The sequence below is a fragment of the Centroberyx gerrardi genome, chromosome 19 (assembly GCF_048128805.1).
Source record: "Centroberyx gerrardi isolate f3 chromosome 19, fCenGer3.hap1.cur.20231027, whole genome shotgun sequence".
In the NCBI taxonomy this organism is placed as follows: Eukaryota; Metazoa; Chordata; class Actinopteri; order Beryciformes; family Berycidae; genus Centroberyx; species Centroberyx gerrardi.
In genome coordinates, this window is record NC_136015.1 from 17,129,610 (window position 1) to 17,151,238 (window position 21,629).

Below are 21,629 nucleotides of genomic sequence, written 5' to 3' on the forward strand. Positions count from 1 at the left end.
AGAGAGAGAGAGAGAGAGAGAGAGAGAGAGAGAGATGGAAACAGGTGTCTTCCATCATGAAAAAAAACTAGACTAAAACAATGACAGTGTGGCATGCCTTGCATGAGAGAAAAGTGGAGTGGGGAGAGAGAAAGAGAAAAACAAAAAGAAGCAGGTAAATGCTGGAAAGCAATTATCTTCCATCAGAAATGAAAAAAAGTTTGTGCTACTTTCAATCCTCTGTCTCCCTCTGTCTAAATAACTGCTTACTCTCCTTTAGAAGAAAAATAAATGAGCATGTGTGCCTTACCAGAGAGAGATCTGGTTTTGAAACATTTGAAAGAGAAAGTTTGTTTCTGAATTGGTTCCCACACTTTTTCATGTCAAGAACCCCCATATACGTATTCGTCGATGGACCACCCTTTGGTAAGATTTTGCCAAGGAGCCCAATTTGTTGTTAGATATGACTTGGTACAGAATTATATAACTGTCTGCAGGTTGTAGGTGGGGAGATACCAGTAGGAACCGTGAAATCTAAAATCAAGACAGTAGGCTGCATTCTTTTACATTTTACTCATTTTGCACGGGACACCCCTGGGGCCTGTTCAGGGACTCCTGGATGTTCCCACTTTGGGAACCATTTGAGAACCACTGAATTATATAACTGGGGGGGGGGTCTTAAAGTGTTTTTATGTCGATGAACCCCAATACAACTAGACACATATTAGGCCACAGAGCCCAGTTGATAAGATTTTGTCCAGTGGCCCCCATGTGGAAAGATTTTTGTTACTCTTCTTGATTTAGTTTTGAATTCTGTAACTGTCTACAAGGTAGGTGGGCAGATAATAGTGGTGAGAGTGAAACCTATGATTCCAAGAGCCATTCTTATGATTTTCTAATTTGAATAATTTTGTAGTGATTTAAAATATAGGCTAGTGAAATTCAGCTATTCCTCATTTTGCCAAGGACCATTGGAGTCCCCACATCGGACCACTGATTAGGGTTTATGGAGACTAGACCGCCTGTGTTCCCGCGATGCCTCCGGTAGTCCACGTTGTGTGAGCAGCCGTGTCTCGTGACGCGACCAAGGGGCGGGTTAACAACAACGGAGTCGGTCTGTAGGAGCTACTGAGGGACACAGAGAGCGTGTGTTGTTTTGAATTTGCTAGAAGACACCGACTGGAGGGGGGTAGGGCCTGTGTATAAGATGGCGGATGTAGAAGGCGATGAAACTCGGTCGGCTCTCCCTTCGGCATCCCGTAACGGACCTGTCGTCGGTTCGGTAGTCGGTACCGCAGGCCAGAACGCAACCACGGTGACGTCAGGTCCAAGGGTGGTAAGGATTGTGAAGTCGGAGTCGGGATATGGATTCAATGTTCGCGGTCAAGTTAGCGAAGGAGGACAACTGCGAAGCATCAATGGGGAATTGTATGCTCCTCTTCAGCATGTCAGCGCTGTTTTGCCCGGAGGAGCGGCAGACCGAGCTGGCATATCAAAGGGTGACAGGATCCTTGAGGTGTAAGTCAGCTTTCATCAGTTCATGTTAGCCAGCAGATAGCTAGCTAGTTTAGCTCCGTGTCAAGCCTCTGCAATTACAAACGTCTGTTAGCCATCTTTAATACAAACGTCACTTGTCTGTTATGACAACAAAATTGCCACTTACTACCCAGTTAGCTAGATATTTGTCCAACAAGTTAACGCTATGAAACGTTAGCTATCTAGCTAATGGTATTATTGTAACTAGCAAGCTAATCAGCTTGCATAAGTTGGACAACAGCCTGTGCATGCTGATTAGCTTTAGCTAGCTAGGTAGCTAACGTGTTGTTTAGCTAGCCCTATTTGCGCAGTGACTGCCCCCAGCATGGATGTGTGGACGTAACTTAAATAACAGCCTTGTTGACATTAAATTCTCTGATGCATAATAGTTCAGATGCGTCTTTTGGCCTTGCCTGAACACAGTAGATGCCAGTGTTGTCACCAAGTTTATCATCACTTTGTGTCTGTGCTTCTTGCCTTGGCGACAGACAGCTTGACAGAATTGCCTTCAAGTCAGGCATGCTGTTTACATGTGGCAGTTTTTAGTGTTGTCCATTGTTTATGCCCTTTTTCCTATCAGTGTGTTTGGGTGGAGTTGATAGGCATGACTGGACCCTGGAGACATGTTATAAAAGTACTTTGTGTTTTGGCAAGTCCAGTAGCTCATGCCAGGAAAAGCCTATTTTAATCAAAACCCCTCAGGGGAGAGACTGAACTTTTGATACCTTTCAAGCCTTTAACCCTTAGTAAACGTATAACAATTAAGTGTAAAAGGAAGTATGTCCACAAAGCCTCTTTCAGTTCATATTTCCATATAGGTAAACTCTGAATAACGCCACAGTCTCAGTTTGTAATTGTCTAAATTGTCAAACATTCTTCCACTTCCGCCATCATTTGTTAAGATAAGTCCTGACCTTTAGAGCAAATGTTGGCAAGCACATAAAGAGCGAAATATTAACATGTACAAATTACTATATGATATCACTACGAACTAAGTCATCATAGATTTTTCTAAGAAGTCCATATGTATTTTGGGGCCTAGCCTAAGCTTTAAAGTCAGGATGAAGATTGAGCAGTGAAAATGGGCCAAGTTGTTACTGTGAAAGTGACCGTAGATGAAACTTAGAGTAAGGGAGAAGAGAAAGAAAAACAAGGAACACGGCTCTTGGCTGGTAAAGCCAACTTGCTGAGGCATCAGAAAAGGTTTTAGTGTGTTTTCCCTATTTGAAGTGCTAAACCTCTCTGGTCATATGACTTGACCAGTAGTTTCCATGTGACTTATTAACCAGCATGACCATTTCTCAAAAAATCAAGACTCACAACAAGAAACTTAAGTGTAGTTATCCGGTTAGGTATTTCACATGTGTCAGCATTTAGGCTCAAAGTTATATCAACGAGAAAACTGAATGACCCCAGCTTGAATGGTGATAACTAGCTAGCCTATGCTATTTCTTGCTGATTTAAGTCACTGTTGATTGTCTCTATTGATTACTGTCAGAGTGTGGTCTCTGTGTAGAACTGCTTGTTTACAGACTCACCTTTTGTAAAAATGGAATGAAATTAACCTAGTCTATTTTGGTGAATTTACAGGACAATGTCCTGCCATTTTATCAGACTTCAGTGTTAATATCTCTTCATTTCATCAGCCTAATTCATATTCTACCAACCTCCTTTGTTGCTGATTAGCAACTGAGACAGCATTCTGGCAGAGATCCCTCTTTTTTTGTTTTGGCGAATAGGAGGATGATGAGATCAGAGCAGTGATGAGAACAATAGCCTACATCTCCCTTTATCTCCACCTTTCTGTTCAGCCCCCGTTTCATTTCAGTTCAGTCCAACAACCCACAGGAATGTCCCCATGTCACCTTGTGTCCTCATGATGCACAAGCTCCCTTCCAGCTTTCTCCCACTCTGTCATTGTTGGCTTGACTTTCTTCCACCCTCTCTTCACCTGCTTGTCTCACTCTCGCTTTCATGTAAGGCATTACACCAACATGAATTAATAAACAATGATGGAAACATAGCGTATGGCAGACAGACCCTTGCTTGCACTCTTGCTCACTCCCTCCTTTCCTCCCTCTGTCCCCTTGGTTCTCAGAGGAAGATTAGCAGAGACACCTGATGCTGCTGCCATCTGGCCTCAGCAAAGTAAGCTAAGGAGGGAGGCATCTCACAGCACCAAAGGAAAGACTGTTGTGGTCATAGAGAGGCATGATAATAAAATTCCCAACTACAAACCCAACCTAGTATCACGTTTATCAATGGGTCATTACAGATTTACGATCAGTATGGCCTTCTTATGTCCACCAGCGATGCAGTTGCAAACATTTTAAAGCATAGAAATATCTGTAAAATCTTATGAAGCAAGAGATATCAATACATGCCTTTGTGAAAATCCATCATATAGGCTACCCCCTTCACACCAGACTAGTGGTAGAGGACTGGTCAAACTCTGCTCTGTTTGGGGTCCAAGGTCAATGCGTAATTGTAAACACACCTGCTTTTGATGAGGTTATAAGGTGACGGCCCATAAGACATTCCCATGTACAAGGCTCAGTGTGAATTGTCCTACACAAGATGGTCCCTGATCAGCATACCGTAATATTCCCAGGTTGTGCATATCAAAGTAGTGATGGTCAAACACTCTGGTCTATGGGTCATACACTGGAAAAATGCAGCTTGAAGCCTCTAAATCTCTCCCAGTGGGTGTAGCTAATCACGGCTGTCGAACTGTTGTGGCGGTATTGTAGGTTGTTTAACCAGATGATCAGTAGGTGGCAAACTCATCAGAGACAATTTGCTCAAACAAATAACCACCGGTGGTTTTCCCTGAAAACTGCATCTTTAAAGCAAACAGATAATACATTTTTAAAAATATGAAGCTGAGTTTCTCTCTCTCCTTCCCTCCCTTCACCCTTCTCTTGCTCTCCCTCTCCCTCCAGTAATGGGGTGAGCGTGGAGGGTGCCACCCATAAGCAGGTGGTGGACCTGATCCGGGCCGGGGAGAGGGAGCTGGTTCTGGCCGTGCTGTCTGTGCCACCCCAGGAGGCTGATGGGTTGGAAGGAGGGGAGGACAGCTCAGTCCAACCCACCTATGATTACAGTGACAAGCAGGCCGTGCCCATATCCATCCCCACCTACAAACATGTTGAGCAGCACTCCGAGAGGTTTGTGGTGAGTACTGAATGCACAAATGAGTTTACTTTTTTCTTCCTGAAAGGGACAAATGTTCTCTGGCTGCCCTCACAATTTCTCCCTTATAGAGGTAGAAAATGTCCACAGGGATGTTTTTCTGCGGGGGTATCTTAATCACTTGTAACTCTTGCACATATTTTCCATGATCAAAGTAATCCTACATGTATATTGTCCAAAATCAAGTCTGTATCCCCCCCACAAACTTCTCATTCCCTCCATCTGTTCTGATGCAATATGGTGGCTCTGTTCTGTCTTTGTGTCCATGGCCATAGGTGTACAACGTGTACATGTCAGGCAGACAGCTGTGCTCAAAGCGCTACCGGGAGTTTGCCATCCTGCACCAGAACCTAAAGAGGGAGTTTTCCACCTACAGCTTCCCCAAGCTGCCTGGCAAATGGCCCTTCTCCCTTTCTGAACAGCAGCTGGATGCTCGGCGTAGAGGCCTGGAGGAGTACCTTGAGAGAGGTGAGCTGATGTGGGATCCTCACAAGCATGCAACCCCCGTGTTTGGTCATTTTTCAGTATGGGCAAGCACACACTTCTCTGTGCTAAGCCAGAATTTGAAGGGGGGGGGGGGGGGGGGGTTGTGGAGAAGTTTGGAAGATGGTATCCATATGGCTCCGAAATCCATATTTCTATGCCTGGATGAGGGTACGGGGGGAGGAAGCAGGGGTGGAAGGGATAGAAAGGGGAGGAGAATGTTTGTGGTTACAAAAATTGAATAGGAGGATAATGTGAGAGAGACAGGATTACCTGGAGAAAGGTGAGGCCAAAATATTGATGATCAAATGATCAAGTTTCTATGACAAAATGAGATGGAAGAAATATTCGCTTGGTATAAAGGAGGGGTTGGAGAATAGGCAATTGTCTTTCAGGGCCGAATGAGACAGACATCTTTAAAGACTAAAACTCAAGCACCACAGTCTATAGCCTAACAAAAGGAGAAATAATTTAATGTATAGTTAGAGTGTAGTTAACCATCACTTTTATTTCACTTTGAGTATGGAGAAGAGGCCAAGCACTGGTGTTGATAGTCTGCAGTGCATATGAAGCAATTTGGACATTGTACAGGGAAGTACATAAATCACAGTTTGAAGAAGTGAGAGAGCAAGTGTGTCACAATCCTGTTGAGGGAGGGAGGGGGGGGGGTGGGAGGGAGGGAGAGAGAGAGAGAGAGAGGAGTCTCGTGAGTCTCTGAAGAACTGCAGTATCTGTGTGAGTGTGCTGGACTGTCTGAAATACCTGCACACCCTGTCAGACTTTAGCAGTACAACCAATGGAAGCTAAATGTGAGCACAGAAGATACAGGGAAGGTGACATTTTCTCTCCTCTCTTTAATTGCTTTATTTTGACCTCCCCCCTTTCTCTCCATCATCGTCTTTCTCTCTCTAGTGTGTTCTGTGCGGATAATTGGGGAGAGTGACATCATGCAGGAGTTCCTCTCTGAATCAGATGAGGTATGCTTGTCATTTTGTCTATGTAGTGCTATTACTTCACTATTCTAGGACTGCACGACATTGGCTTTTGTAAAATAACTTCTGCTGTTGTAGTATGGATTTTAATGAATGTCTTTGAATGTTTTCTCCAAAGTGCAGCTTGTAACTTGTAAGCTAGGGAATCAGCAGAGCACCAGAATATCTTATATAATACATTGTCTGAAATGTCTTTCCCCCTAGTCAAAAAAAAAAAAAATCACTCACTTGCATTTTGGAAATTGCAATAGCGGGATAAGTATGCCTTACTTGTTTATTTTGACTATCCAGAAGTACTTAATTCTAAATAAGTACTTAATTCACACACAGAGTTGCTGTCGCTATTTTAACCCATACATGGGTTAATACAGGTGTACAACTGTTCTCATCATATTTTGCTTTCCTGTGCAGAACTACAATGGGGTGACAGATGTAGAACTGCGGATAGCCCTGCCAGACAAGACCACCATCTCTGTCAGAGTCCGCAAGAACAGCACCACGGACCAAGTCTACCAGGTACCGCATGACTGACACTAGGCCTACATTTTGTATCACCATCTGCTGGGACTATATTGTCATGGAAGTATATATTGCCTCAGTCTTTCGACATATGAATTGGGCTTCTGTATCAGTGCTCACCTGGGATTATGGCAGCTAGGATTGCAATATCAAATTCTGTGTATTGGTAATAGCATACTATGAAATAAGAGCAGAAAGTGCATTCATACTGAAAGGAAAAAATGCAGTAAAACTAATAAACACAAAGATTATTTAAAAGAATGAAATACTTTCACACAATGATGCAGTAGAAATACCTCAACTCTGTTTGTTTTTTAATAGCCAACTCCACTGTCCTAATTTCTACTCCTCTTCCTGCAGGCATTAGTGATGAAGGTTGGAATGGACAGTATTATGGCCAGTTACTTTGCCCTTTTTGAAGTCATCAACCACTCCTTTGGTAAGAACTGTGCATTTGTCTATTTTTCATGAGTTTCTCACATGCTATCACGTGTAAGTTAAAAGTCCTCTCCTGGGTGACTCTTCATCACATGATCAGTATTACTCTAAACAAAGACCTCTGCCAGCCACAATGGTTTGTTTAATGCATTGGACCTGAGGGTGTGTGTATGTGTGTGTGTGTGTGTGTGTGTGTGTGTGTGTGTATCAGTGGACAGCAAGGGTAGCTAATTGGTACACAGTGAAGGATTTGGAGTTGATGACTAATAACTGTATCCCCCCCGCTCTTCATCCCTCTCCTCATCTTTCTCCTCGTCGCTTTTCTCTTTTCCAGTGCGGAAGCTGGCGCCTAATGAGTTCCCCCACAAGCTTTATGTGCAGAACTACACCTCGGCAGTGCCGGGGACCTGCCTGGCACTCCGCAAATGGCTGTTCAGCTCCCAGGAGGAGGAGTTGCTCAGAGACAACCCTCTGGCCCTGCACTACTGCTTCCACCAGGTAATGACAATAATAGATTCCCACTTGCCATAGAATAACTGGAATATCATTGAAGTTTATGTTCCAGAAGCCATGGACTTTATGGGAATATAACAGAAAATTTGATGTCTACAGGAATGTGGGTTGGTTTTTTTTAACAGCTTTGTTTCCCATTTTCTGACCTGAAAAACAACACTAACATGCCTGGAACCTTTTAACGTTTTTGGTCATGGAAATGCTCTGCCATCGTCATGGAAAAGTAATTGAATTTTGCATCACAACAGTGACCATTATAAATCTATTTTTATCTGAGTCTAGCTTTTGAACATATCTACAGTCAATGTAAACATGCACACATTCACTCATCATTACAGAATCTAATTGCAACACTTTCAGTGGAGCATCAAAGCAGGACAATGCAACATTAAATCAAGTGAAATCTAGCTTAGCGCTTGTTAAATACTTGCTAGGTGTAACTGTCCTGGTAAATAATGTAACAAGGCTAAGTGTATTTTCACAGACGTGACAGTCATGGAAAGGTGTTGTCACAGACAACACCTTTGAGATTTTAGCAAGGCCTACAACAGTAACGTGACAACCTGGACAAAAGATTAAGTTTACTTACAATGAATAAGTCCAACAAACGATATGCAGAACCTAAATCAAATAATCAAATACTTTAAAATGCCACCACTTACCTTATCAGGAAACCAGGGAACTTGAAATGAATCTTCTACCAGCTAGCAAAACGCTTCCACAAGCAATTTAAATTGTGAAACTGGAAAAAGCAATCTTCCAGTGTAAATACAGTGAACAATGGGTATAGCACCAGCCGTAACCTTCAGGCCATTAGCTGGCCAATGAAGGTTACTACCACAGGCATTTCAGGCATGCGCAGTTCAACAAGGACCTAATGAAAATGATTTCTCTTGGTGACGTCAGCATATGTAGATGCTTCCCCTCATGGCAAACACAAAAAGACCACTAGCCAGAATACATTTGTATACAAAAATTTATATAAGAGATTATTGCGGTCTTTGAGTGATCTCAGTTTCCCGAGGAAGATATCTTTCTGTTAAATCTCACTAGTCCATACCCGGGGATGTGTGCGCCACAACTACGTGCAGACTTCCGGGGATGCGCGCGCCACAACTCCGCGCAGACTTGCCAATAATGTGCATAAACAGCGTAAATTTGGGAAAATGGAAAAATCAGCTTCGTCAGTCCCTGCCTATGCCAATGCTCATTGCCCATGTGCAGTTTCAGATTGATTGGCCAACCCATTGAGGAGCAAAATGGATGCAGACAGACAGACGGACAGAGTTTTCCTCATTTTATAGTAGGATGGATGAAAATGAGGGACTGATTTTTATTTCAATCATTTTTGTTCAATGACCCCAAACAGTAGAAGTGCAAGTTCTTGTTCATTAAGCTCTTGTTCATTAAGATTAATTCATCACATCTGTGCTTGGTAAAGTTTAGAGTTCTCTGTATTGGCAGTGGAAAAAGTGGTATTGGTTCATCCCTACATGCTATCTCCCCTCCCCCCACTCCCTCTCTCTGTGTGTCCAGGCATTGGATGATGTGAAGAAGGGATTCATAAAAACGGAGGACAAATCCTACCAGCTGCAGAAACTGGCAGAGCAGCGCAAGATGGCCACGGTCAGTCCCACAGTCCAGTCTTTGTTCAGGCGGGGGATTGGGATGACTGCACTTCTAGCCTCCCTACCAGAGCCATCACCAATACGTTACCAAATAAAAACGGACGAAATAATCAGAAAGCCTTTCACATTTCAGAATAAAGGCACTCAATGGTATAAAATAAGACAGAGCCATTGAAGTTGCATTGAATCTGCAACAATATTCAAAGAAAGTGGTGTGTGTGTGTGTGTGTGTCAGTGTTTTTTCTAGAATTTGGTTACACTTATAGTTCAATGCTGATACTCAACTTACTATCAAGTGACTAATGTGTCACTAAAAAGTCTACTGAGCTTCAGGTGATACTCACAATAGTATGAAAAGCAGTCTATATATTCAGTGTCTGGGTTAGTTATTAAGGTTATTAAGCCAGATGATGAATTTTCATTGTATTTAGATTTTTCTATCTGTGGAGCCACTCACAAGCTTTTCAAGCTTTTGGGAAATGAATGTAAAGGCGACACTGATGTGTGTGCCCCCACGCTCTTCTGTCTCTTAGTACCTGAGCCTCTTGCGGTCATGTGAGGGCTACAACGAGGTGATGTTCCCCCACTGCTCCTGCGACTCCAGGAGGAAGGGACACGTTATCACAGCTATCAGCATCCATCATTTCAAGCTGCACGCTTGCACCGAGGACGGCACGCTGGAGGTGTGTATGTGTGTGTGTGTGTGTTTGTGTGTGTGTACGTATGCTTGTGTGAGAGAGAGTGCAAAAGTATGAGAATGGATGTTGATGAGGAACTTGAAAAAGCTGCAGTCCTGTACTAGACAGTAGAGATGGGATGATGTATCGAAATTCAATATATTGCAATACAAAAATGTGACAATATGTATGGTGGGGCAGAAAAATGAATCGCAGTATTAGCTCCATTTTATTCTGCTGTAGTAATCATAAATTAGATGGTTTGACCATCACAATTTCACAAGCTCTCCATCCAAATTATATTATTTGCACTTTGTAATGACATTTTTAAATTGTTGTTTACATTCTAGCAAGCCAGAAAGAATTGTGAGTCAAAAATAAACATAATTCTGCACAGTCATACTTTGTTGGCATTGAAATTTTATGATCTATTATCATATCGTGACTGTATTGAATCGTGAACCCCATATCGCGTATCGAATCGCATCGTGAGACAAGCATATTGGCCCATCCCTAGTGGACAGCATAGGTCTGGGAGGGGGGGAGGGGGGAGTGCACGCATGCTTGGATGTGTGTGCAGAGGTATGCATGGTATGTATCTGTGTATTGCTGCAGATGTGGGATGTGTAAATAATCACATCAACTCTGTCCCACCCTCAGAACCAGGTGATAGCTTTTGAGTGGGGGGAGATGCAGCGCTGGGACACAGACGAGGAGGGCATGGCCTTCTGCTTCGAGTACGCCAGGGGAGAGAAGAAACCTCGCTGGGTCAAGATCTTCACTCCATATGTGAGTCTGCACACATGTCCTACAAAGCTGCCTGACATGTTTTGCGGTGTTTTTATCGCAATTTTGAAAGTGGAGGTTGCCGTAAAATTCCGCTCAGATTCAGTAGGTGCTACAGGCATGAATTAATAAAGTCAACACAATGCCAATCACATGTTCTTAAAGCAGGAGTAAGGGGAATCAAAGATAACAGAGTAATAATAACTGGTCACAGTCATTTTACTGGGTGGTTGTGCTGTATTGTAAGACTGTATTGAGTTTTGTTTGCTTTTTCTCCCAGTTTAACTACATGCACGAGTGCTTTGAGCGGGTCTTTTGTGAGCTGAAGTGGAGGAAACAGGTACAGACCACACCTTTCCTTTTCCATTCTTGCAAGCACATAACTCCATGCCAAGTTTGAAATTCCTAGCTTAGCTCACTATAGGTTTATCTATTGAAGCGAAATGTTTTCTTCCGTTTTTTTTGGTTTAAAATGGTGATTTTATGACTCCTATGTATTCATTTCTTTTCTTTCTGTCTTATAAAAGGTTGAGGAAGAGGCATCTGACAAAGACAACAAGAACTGCAGTAACAATGGTAAGCAGCAAGTTGGTTTTTTTTTGTCCTTCATAAAAACAGTAACATTCTGTGTAGCTCAATGGATAAAACATATCTCCAGCACTGCCAGAGTTGGAGGTTGGATTCGAATTGGGGCAACTCAGTCATGGTACTGTGCGGTGCTTTGGATAAAAGCATCCACCAAGTGCAGTATATTATGCGGAAATTCCCTGTCCGACAGCCAAAACTTAACCCTTCACAGCCCACAGCTCCCAGTGTGTGGGGAACAGAGCTAGAGGATTTCAAAGTAAACTACCTTCCATCTGTGTAAAAGACAGAAATGTATATAAAGCTTTTACTAGTTCATAAGTAACACTGTGTTGGACACTAACTGTCCAACACAAAGGTTGTATTCACAGTTGGATTGCTTTATTGTCTTTTCCATGCAGCCTTTCTGTGACCTTCTGCATTATGAGTCATTGAACAAAGTCAAGGGGAAACAAGGCAGAAAAAAGGTTGCATTTCTTAGACAATTCACCCCAGCCTCACAATATATCACATATAATAGGATAGAGTAAATTCTCTTCCAAGGCCAATATTGATGATATCTGTGAGAAGACATGGTCTGGTATATTTGTACATAAAGGGAAAAAAACAGACGCATGCATAGACATGTGACTTGCTATCAAGGCCATTTCCAGTAGACTAACACATTAGAAGTTGAGAACTATTTGCCCCACACAAGACACCATGAGAACAGCGACAAAAGCATGTGAACAAATGACTGCGAGGTATGAGAATGAAAGAACAACCTTGGGAGTCACAGGAACAGTAATGGCATTATGTTCAGCAGAGAGAGATAATGAACAACTCTGAACGGCAAAGGCTGAGGACAGCAGAAGCATACAGATAGAAGGCAAGGGCTTCGACATGCTGCAGAGTGACAAGTAGAATCAAAACCACTAATTGAAGCACAGTAAATACACAGGAAATTTGTCTTGCTGATGTTGTGGAGACATATTGACATTCTACTGAGTTGTGTTGTATTGTGCCTGCACTTTCATAAACCACATGACGCACGAAGAGAGCAGGCCATTGAGTTTCATCCCCTGAACCGTCTCTCTGTTGCAGAGTTTCTGCCTCCTCTGGAGACGCAGCAGAAGGGATGGCGCCACCTAGGGGGCGAGATTGCAACCTCCTAAAAACCACGGTCATCATCCTAACTAGAATTGGTCCACTCACATCATCACAGCCACCCCAGAGAGTGCCCATCGACAAACACAGAACTGAGTGACAGACTGAGGCGATCCATGCCCCGAAACAAACTGGAAGTGACCAATTTGGGAAATTGGGAAAGTCACACACACACACCAAACCCAGGGATACACACAGCAGGAAAAGCAATGAAGGAAAATAAACAAAAACAAACTTTCATGTCATTTACTAGATGTCCATAGCGTGTCTACTGTTTTCCTCCATGCATCAGCCCTCAGATGTCGGGCAGGACACTAGAGAATCCTGCGACCCTACTGGTTGATGAGATGCAACAATACAGCGTGTGATTGGTCATGGTTACGGCAGCGCTGCGACACCATTTACACAGAGGGAGCACCTTGATGACGCGGGCAGCCAACGAAAAGCCACCTGGTGAGGGAGCTGACAACTGCAGTGTGATTGTGACGGCCGGTTCTGCAACACTATCGGTTTGGACCAAACACTTCAGTGTGCCTCTGGTCTACTGAACTGACATGAGATGCTGGAGTCGAGGAGAAGAAGAGGGGTGGGGAGGGATAAAGGAAAAGGGGGTTTTCACTACTTTCACAGGCAGTGATATAGAAGGAAAGCAAAACATGCTTTACACTGATGCTGGACATTAACACAAAGGTTATGTTTTCCGTCTATGGGTTCAGAAGTATTCTGTCTGTCAAAAAGCAAAGGCAACACAAGTGTAACTTACTGGAAACCGATAAGGGGAACGTGTTCATAATTATGTCTATGTTTAACAATCTTACTTATGATAATGTAGAGATTAATATAAGAGCTACGATAATTGTTTTCTTGATCTAACGGAATGAAACGCTAACTGAATTGCATTCAGGCTGCTCCATCTACTCTCCATTTTTCACCTTGTCTTACTGGTCTAACGTACACTAGTCCAGATGGACGTCTGTTGGCAGTCGACCACCAACAGTATGGGTATTTATTCCCCTCGGAAGTGTTTTATTGTGGTGATTCAGCAGAGCTCTGAAGTTGAGAGGAAGTGGTGTTCTGTCGAAAGCGCTGTCTTCCATTAACTCCATGTACGGGAGGAGGAGGGAGAGGGGGGGGTGACCTCTTGAACAAAAAGTCGTGGGACAAGGCTTTGACGTCCCTGAAACGCCACGCGTTCTGTATGGGGCATTTGACAGACAGATTGAGGGTATGAGGACGAGAGAGTTTTATGTGTACGTTCTGTTGAGTTGCAGTTCTCTGAACAGGCAGCAGAGAGCAGTAGAGTGTAAGAGGCCTTTTAAATGTAAGTATTGAGCAGAAATAGGGATCTTTTAGGAGCTTCTTGGAGAGTGCTCCCCCGGGCTCTGTAACTCACCACCAAGTATCACTCCTCTGCAGTTTGTCTATTAACCGTGTCAGGAGGACAGATGGCATGCGTGTGTGTGAGTGTGTGTGTGTGTGTGTGTGTGTTGTTTAGAGAGTTGACGGTGCATTAACTGGTGTGACAGAGGCTACAGCCTACAGCATAGATGGGAATGCAGGTGGCTGTTTGTCCCTCACTGAGCCTAAAAGGATACAGTATTAGCTGTGTGTGTGTCAGGGTTATGATAGTTTTATGGTTTACATTGATTTCTGTCTTCTTGAGTGTCATTTTATTTAGTTTCAGGTTTTTGCTCTCTATAAAAATTCAATTTTAGATTTTATTCTCCGTTTAACTTTGTTTTTTCATCAGTCATGCCTGTGTGGAGTGTATTGGACGTGCATTAGGCCTACATACTGAAAGAAAATAGTCTCTGGATGGATATAGTGTATGTAAATGTATTGATTTTCATTTAATTCAATAGAGCTTTACTTATCCCACAAAGGGCTATTAGTTTATCTTGGTTGATTCATTACTAGATGGATCTCCTTCTACTTTCTTCATTCAGGCACTGACCAAAAAACTGAAATAACAGAGAGAGAGAGAATAATTCAGATTTTTTTTTTTATTTACATCAATTTTGGATGTACACATTCAACTTTCTCTATAGTTGGAATACTTTTTTTTTACAATACAGTTTTGGTTTCAGAGAAAACGTTTTATTTCATGCCTAGGTTTAGTCATAGTGTTATTATGAGTTAGTTATAATAACCTTGGAGTGTTGGGGTGTGTGTGTGTGTGTCTGCGTTTGACATTGCTGATAAGGTGTTAGACTCTGATTGGACATGTGTGATGAGCTGTCGGTGTGAGAGCCAGCAGATGAAGATTGGGCTTTGTGTTTGCATGACAGTGGAGACGGTGGACAGATGGAGATAAATGGGAGACATTTCCCTTCCTCTAGCAAACACACACAGCCTCGCACATGCTCTTTTAGCATAACACACACACACTCACATCCCTCCCTCCTCTTCCCCTGTCTTTTCTCCCTGTGGTTGGAGGGGATTTTTTTTTTTTTACCCAAGTATAGCAGATCACAAGATATTTTGTTATTCATCATCGATTGTTTCCTCTGAGGAAAGGCCTAGGCCAGACGATATAGCAATACATACTATGCTATAGTAGCATGCTGTCCGTTTCACACACACACACTACAGATGGCTGCATTGTGAAATAAGCGCTGTTTGTGTAAGGTGCAGTTGGATAGCTGGACAGTCATTCTGACAGGCGAAGTAATAGCCAATTTAGAGATGGATGACATAAGAATTGAAGGTGCTCAACCATGACGTGTTATTATTATTTTATTTTTTTTTGTATGTCATAGGAAGAGAGATAGAAATAGTGCTTTTTGTGTGTGTGTGTTGGCTGGCTCAGCTATCCTCTGCTCCTATACCAGGTTGGTCTCCCATCATCACGAGGGGATGCGGTTGCCTTGGCAGCACCACGTCGGCTCTCCATGCTCAGTACAGCCTCTGTTCCTCGCGTCGATCGACTGACTCACTCCTAATAATAATGTATTCAAAGCAGTGTTTTTTGTTTTTTGTTTTTTTACTATTTGGTGTTTGTTTTCTGTCCCTGTGGCTCGTGCTACTGTGAATAGGCAATAGAAGAGAGCGCTTTTTTCGGTTTGTGCGTCCCTTGTCTTTACGCTCACTCTCATTAGCAGTCACAGGCAGGTGTGTGTACTGTCAGGTGTGTCATCCGCGGGTTATTGTCATAGTAACAACATTTGGTACAAGCAGGGATGTTAAGAAGCACGTCATGTTTTTCAATGTACACTCCTGTCCACCTGCGTTTGTGTTTGAGACGCTTTTTACTGTGGACCGAGGCTTGTAAGCGAGTGTTGTTTTTCCCGAAAAAAAGAGGAATGTATTTCAAAAGTGTACCGTTTCAGCGTGTTAAGTGGTGTCAGTCTCAGCTCGACACTGCTCGTTCAGTCAGCCACTACATTAATCTCAGCTTTTGTGTAGACTTGATGTTCCTCAACCTCTTTGAACGCACATCCAGCTTGGACGGCATTAATGCCACCAGGCTTTTTCCCCATTCGAGCTGATGCGTCACACATGACTAACATGGAGGGTGGATGTAAGTGCTGTTTTAAAAAAAAAAAAAAAAAAAAGTGTTAGCCTTTGTATAGATATGTAATTAATTTCTGTTCCTTGCTCAGAGACACAGGGCTTTTCCATGGCAAGTAGGCAGTGACATTGATTTAAAAACCTAAGCCTTGTTTGTCTGTCTTCAGCATAACTTGTAAATTATTGTTAAAAAAAAAAAAAGAATATATCCTTTTGGACAAAATGCACTCTTGTTTCTCCGACTCAAAACTTTAATTTATTTCAGCAGAAATTATAAAGATAGGGGAAATTATAGTGTAATGCGTTAAGGCCACTGTCGATCATTAATTTTGTGTGTGGGGGAATGGCTGTATGGGGAAGGATTAGCTAACTACACATTGAGACAAGCTATATAAAAGAGAAGCCGTGTCGCATTTACTCAACAGTCTAAAGACATGAATTAACAACTGATGCAGAACTACAAAATGGAGAGTTTTATATCTGAAAAACAAATGAAGGTTTACTAACCAATGTAAGAAAAAGGAAAAAAAAAGGTTTGAAAATGTTGTGTAGAGTAATAAATTGTAACATTATTTTAAATAAAGTTATATATTGGGAAAAAATGCTGTTAGACTGGCACATTGTTCGATCTGCATTTATTTATTTATCCTCCCTTGGACATAAAATGAACTGCGGACTCGTTTTCTTGCATTCTGATTAGGATGTTGGCTATTACCTCAATTAGCTTTTAGAGGGCTTGTTACCAGCTGTCATATTGATAAAGCACTCAGCTGGTGCTTATCAATGTATGGATCCTGCTGCTGTCCAGTGGGACCTGGCTGCTGTCAGGATTATCCACCTCTAAAGATGTGCAGCGATAAAGCAACAGCAGTGCTCATCCGGGACCAGTTCACCTCTTGAAGGACAACCAAACAGTAAATAGGCTTTTAATGTTTTGTTGTTTGTTTTTAACTGACTCAGTCAAAAAAGCTAAAACTGTAGTGAATAATTTGCTTTAATTAGTGATATACTGTGTGTTTTCTGGCTGCCAGGCAAGGTGATGGCTTGGTCTCATTCATGCACTCATTCATTCCCAAGATTTACTTATCCTCCCTTTGGTGAGTTGCAGTGTATCATTTGTGTGTGTGTGTGTGTGTGTGTGTGTGTGGGAGGTGTTTATGCAAATGCAATTCATAATGAGTCACTGGTGGTAAAATAAAAGGTAATGCTAAATTCAGAGCAAAAGTCCTTTGGCTCAGTAGGGGTTGCTTGCTGGATGCGAAGTGACGGAGAGCTGATGGAGATAAGGAACAGATGTGACAGTTTGCTGGCAGGAAACATTTCACTATCCCTTCAGTATTCCTCCTTAGCACCTTAAAAAGGTCTGCGATGAATAGAAAACATGATGCCCCTCTCTTGGGGATTTACTGGAGTTACAAATGACAGACAGAGCAGACTGGAGCCGACCAAAGCTATATTGTGCTTGAGGCGCGATTAGTAGACAGCTTATTTGTGGATGGCTGTGGTATGTGCTTTATTCTCTGCCTCTGCCTCTGCAATGCTGCTGCTGATCAGTTACTGTCCACACACTTTTTAAAAAATTCACATTTCCTGCCTGAAAGCACTCCCAGGTCTGCAGGAAAGGGAACAGCGCTGTACATAAAAGGGTCCCATGGCAGGGAACATGGTCGCTTATAAAAGATCCACAGGCTCGTCTGTCTGCCAGAATAATGGGCACAATGACATTTTGATGGTCACATGCTGCACAGATCTTTATGTTGTCCACTGTGCTGCTCAACCCCCCGAGAGGAACTCAGCAGGAGCGAGCGCAGTCTGCGGGGGGAAAACTCAAAAAAAAATACAAGGCCTCTTAATGCAGCCCGTGGAACCGAGCCCACAAAATGTTGTGTGCATTGGCACTACTGAGGTGAAAATACTCATCTCATTAGAGCCGTCTCACGTGGTCACTATATGCTGACTGCAGGTTGCCATCCTGACTTCACCACTTCCCCTCAGTTTCCATTTTTCCTACGTCTAATTTGGAGAAAGTATATTTTTGCTGCTCTAAGACAGCAGCGGGGGGGGGGGTTTCGTTCTATAGCCACTGATTTTATAGTTTGACATTTACTGGCACAAGCAAGCGAACCTTCTAGTATTGTTTAATAAGAGCACCCCTCTGCCAACCAGGTGCCCTATTTTAACCAGCCAGGTTGGGATAATGCCCTCAGACCCTCAGAGCAGCTGGTTATCTAATGGACATGCAATCTAGGCCACTTGGGTTGAGGATTCAGTGAAAACAGTGCAGCTGTTTCTCTTACATACTATTTCCAATTTTACACAGAGGCCACTTTGGTGTTTTTTGTTGGATTTGTTATTTGTCTTTCTTTTCTAGTTTTCTTATTCACCGTGCCAAGCAGCCAAGCAGATTGCTTTTTTTGTGTTTGTGGACTGTATACATAAAATACTGATCTACAATCTCTAATAATGTTATACAGCAAAAAAAAAAAAAAAAATCTATGACTTAAGAGGCATAGTGGTTTCAAATCAACACCCTTTATGCATGCATGCCCTGGATTGCCTTTACATGGTTTATTTGTTTTTCTCATTTTACTTCACCCATTTGAATTGCATTGAATTGCAACATTCTCTGGAGAGAGGAGAGGAGAGACGGCCGGTGGAGATAGAGAGCTGAGATCATACCAAACACTGCAGTTGAAAGAGGGGGAAGTCGTGTATCACTTGTTGCAAAAGATACAAATATATCACACAAACTGCAGATACTGTATGTATGAGATGTAAATGCATACGGTATGCATGTAACGTGCTCATTATAATTTGCAAACACGTTTTAGATTGTGGAATGGCTTCAGATCACCTTTGTAGGTACAAATCCCATGACACAGATGTTAAACAGTACAATACAAAATACATTCGTACCTCCTGATACACATGTGCAGTTTGTGGGACATATTTGTATCTTTTTCATTTTTCAGTTACAGGTTTTTCATATTTTAGCTCCGTAGTTGGTGAACAAAATAGCAGGTGTAATAAATCTCTGGATCAGACAGGCTGCATGATGAATCAACAATAAGATTCACCAATGACAGCAGAGCCAGAAACAAATTTGTAATAAAGTCTTAGTTATAATGATTTTTACACTCATAAATGCATTCCTGCATAGGTGATGTTGGAAAAAATGAATAAACAGATTCATTTTAGTTCATTACTGGACGTGTTATGCGGTAAAACAAGAAACAAAAGATAATATTACATAAGATGAAACTTTAATGATCCTCTTGGGTTGGAAACTGAGTGCTTGTGCAGCTCGTGTAAAATTCCTTAGTTTACTGAGAGAGAAAGGCGCAACACTCTCTTGTAGTAGAAAAACAGAAATCTATTTATTCAGCTCTAAAAACATGACGTTTCAGTCTCTCGACCTTCAATTTCAATTTTTCTGCTACCAGAGAGCGCTGCGCCTTTCTCTCCCAGTACAATGCTATTTTGAATTTACGGTCGCTCTCCTTTTTGTTGCCTGAGCAAGGATTTCTTTTTCAACAGTTTGAAATTCCTTAGTTAACACAAATTCATGCATTAGTGAATACCTGTTGGTTTCACCCCAAGTAAAAACCTCATGAGTGAACTGAATGAGCTACCTCGGCGGCTCAGATGCTTTTCTCCCCAGTGTTTTTACCAGCCAAGTAACAAATCAGCCCGGACTCAATCAACTTAGAAACAGGGCGTAGGAGTCAACTGGCCAGCAGCATCGCCACCGGCCGGCCTTGACTTATCGGCTGAGGGGCCGTGCCGCTCGGGGTGAACGCCTCGTGTCCACTTAACCTTGTGACCGCGGCGGCCCGGCTGCTTAAACGACGGCCGGTACGGTGAGGGAATGTGGCTCGGCAGGCTTAATCAAGCCTAACGACACATCCGTAGGTAGGCTCGCCTGGAGGAGGAGGGGGCATCAATCATCGTCTGGAGCATCTCTCCCTCTCCCTCTTTCCCTCTTGCTCTCTCTCTCCCTCTCTCTCTCTCTCTCTGCTTCTCGTCAGCTGTATCGACCAGTGCTGTGGGCCCCTGGTAATTAAAAGGCATTGATCGCCCTCAGCCGCAGGATGTTGGGGATGTGAACATACAGTAAAGCACGCCGGGACCCATAGAGAGGGCGTGGGTGCGTATATCTGAATATGTGTCAACAGTGTGTTGTGTTTATGTTTAATTTAAATGTTGATGAATTCATATATATTTTAATTTGTGTCCATGTTTGCATGCAGAGTGTATGTGCCTCATTTAAGATTGCTCCAGTTGTGTGTGTGTGTGTGAGCTTTCATAGTTCATTTGTATGCTTTGTATTGATGGTGTTTTGCTATCCCATTCACATCATACACACTGGAGCTGTGTGAGGGCTAATGTGCCTCCAGTTGGGTTCAGTTAAATTACCCATCTTGGTGAAATATCTGAGGCCGGGGAGAAGGCTTTGGGTCCTCGCCTGCTTATTAAGTGAGAATGGGGGAAAAAAAACCAACTGATTGATTTCATGCATACACAAGCCCAGTGGCATATCTTCCTCACAGAGGCACATACACACACACACACACACACACACACACACACACACACACACACTCTTTCCCCTTGCTTCTTTTATTCCATCTGAGTGAACACAGTAAATCTGAGTGCTGCTAGATTGCTAGCACTGCACATTTTCCGACCTCAGAGATAGATAGAGGGAGAGAGAAGGAAAGAGAGGGAGAGAGAGAGTTAGCCAGTCAAACGGGGAGGCTTGACTTGGCTGAACATGGAACAGCACAGTACTATAAATACAACCCCGCCTCTTTAGTCAGTCTGACACACTGACTGAGTGACACACTGAGGGCCACACACCGACCAGAACACCCCCCACCCACCCGTTCACCCATTCTAACATACACACACACACAGACTCACAGAAACACACACACATTCAGACTCCATATAGATTACTGATGCAGAGATATACAGTACAGACATACAGTTGCATGAAATATCTCTCTAAATTCTGTTTATTTCTACAGTATATATTGTCCACAGTGGTATGATGGAGTGCGGTGGCCTTTTGTCTGATGTCTGTGACTGAGTTATGCTTGTCTGAGCACCCATCTCCCTGCCTCTGTCCCTCATAAATCCAATGAATTACCCAGCATGCCCCCTCTCTCCTCCATTAGCCCCCCTCCTCCTCCCCCCTTCTTCCTGAACGAGTGATCAATTAAGGCCCTGTCCAGCTCGCACTGCGCGTCAGCACTTTCTCTCCCTCTCCCTTTACCCCCTTTGCTCTGTCATTTTTCTCTTCTTTTTCAGGTGTCGGCCCTGCCACCGTCGACGGAGAGAGAGAGAGAGAGAGAGATGGAGCAGACGAGAGGTGGTAAATAAAAAAAAAACAAGAGAGAATCCTTTATTTTCAGGATGAGAAATGCTTTGTACAGATGCGAGTGTTTACGTGTGAGTGTGTGCTGGAGGGAGAACATCCTTCTGCAAACCCCCCCTGCAGGAAGTTTACATTCCAGCTCCGAGGAGATTTCACTTTACAGAGGAAGAGAGAGGAGACAGAAGATAAAGAGAGGTAGAGAGATAAAATATTCCCCCAACTCTCCCCGCCTTCTATTCAGCAATTCACAATGGGATAAACGTAT

General features: G+C 42.9%; 1 protein-coding gene across 1 annotated transcript; it reads left to right on the forward strand.

Moving 5' to 3' along the window:
• Positions 1 to 1,123: 1,123 nt before the first annotated feature.
• Positions 1,124 to 16,223, forward strand: snx27a (sorting nexin 27a). Its single transcript, XM_071908310.2, has 13 exons — positions 1,124 to 1,497; positions 4,458 to 4,689; positions 4,983 to 5,175; positions 6,103 to 6,167; positions 6,594 to 6,698; positions 7,062 to 7,140; positions 7,474 to 7,637; positions 9,189 to 9,278; positions 9,814 to 9,963; positions 10,618 to 10,746; positions 11,024 to 11,083; positions 11,271 to 11,319; positions 12,412 to 16,223. The coding sequence occupies exons 1-13, from the start codon at positions 1,187 to 1,189 to the stop codon at positions 12,480 to 12,482; spliced, it is 1,698 nt and encodes a 565-aa protein (XP_071764411.1). The 5' UTR covers positions 1,124 to 1,186; the 3' UTR covers positions 12,483 to 16,223.
• Positions 16,224 to 21,629: the final 5,406 nt, after the last annotated feature.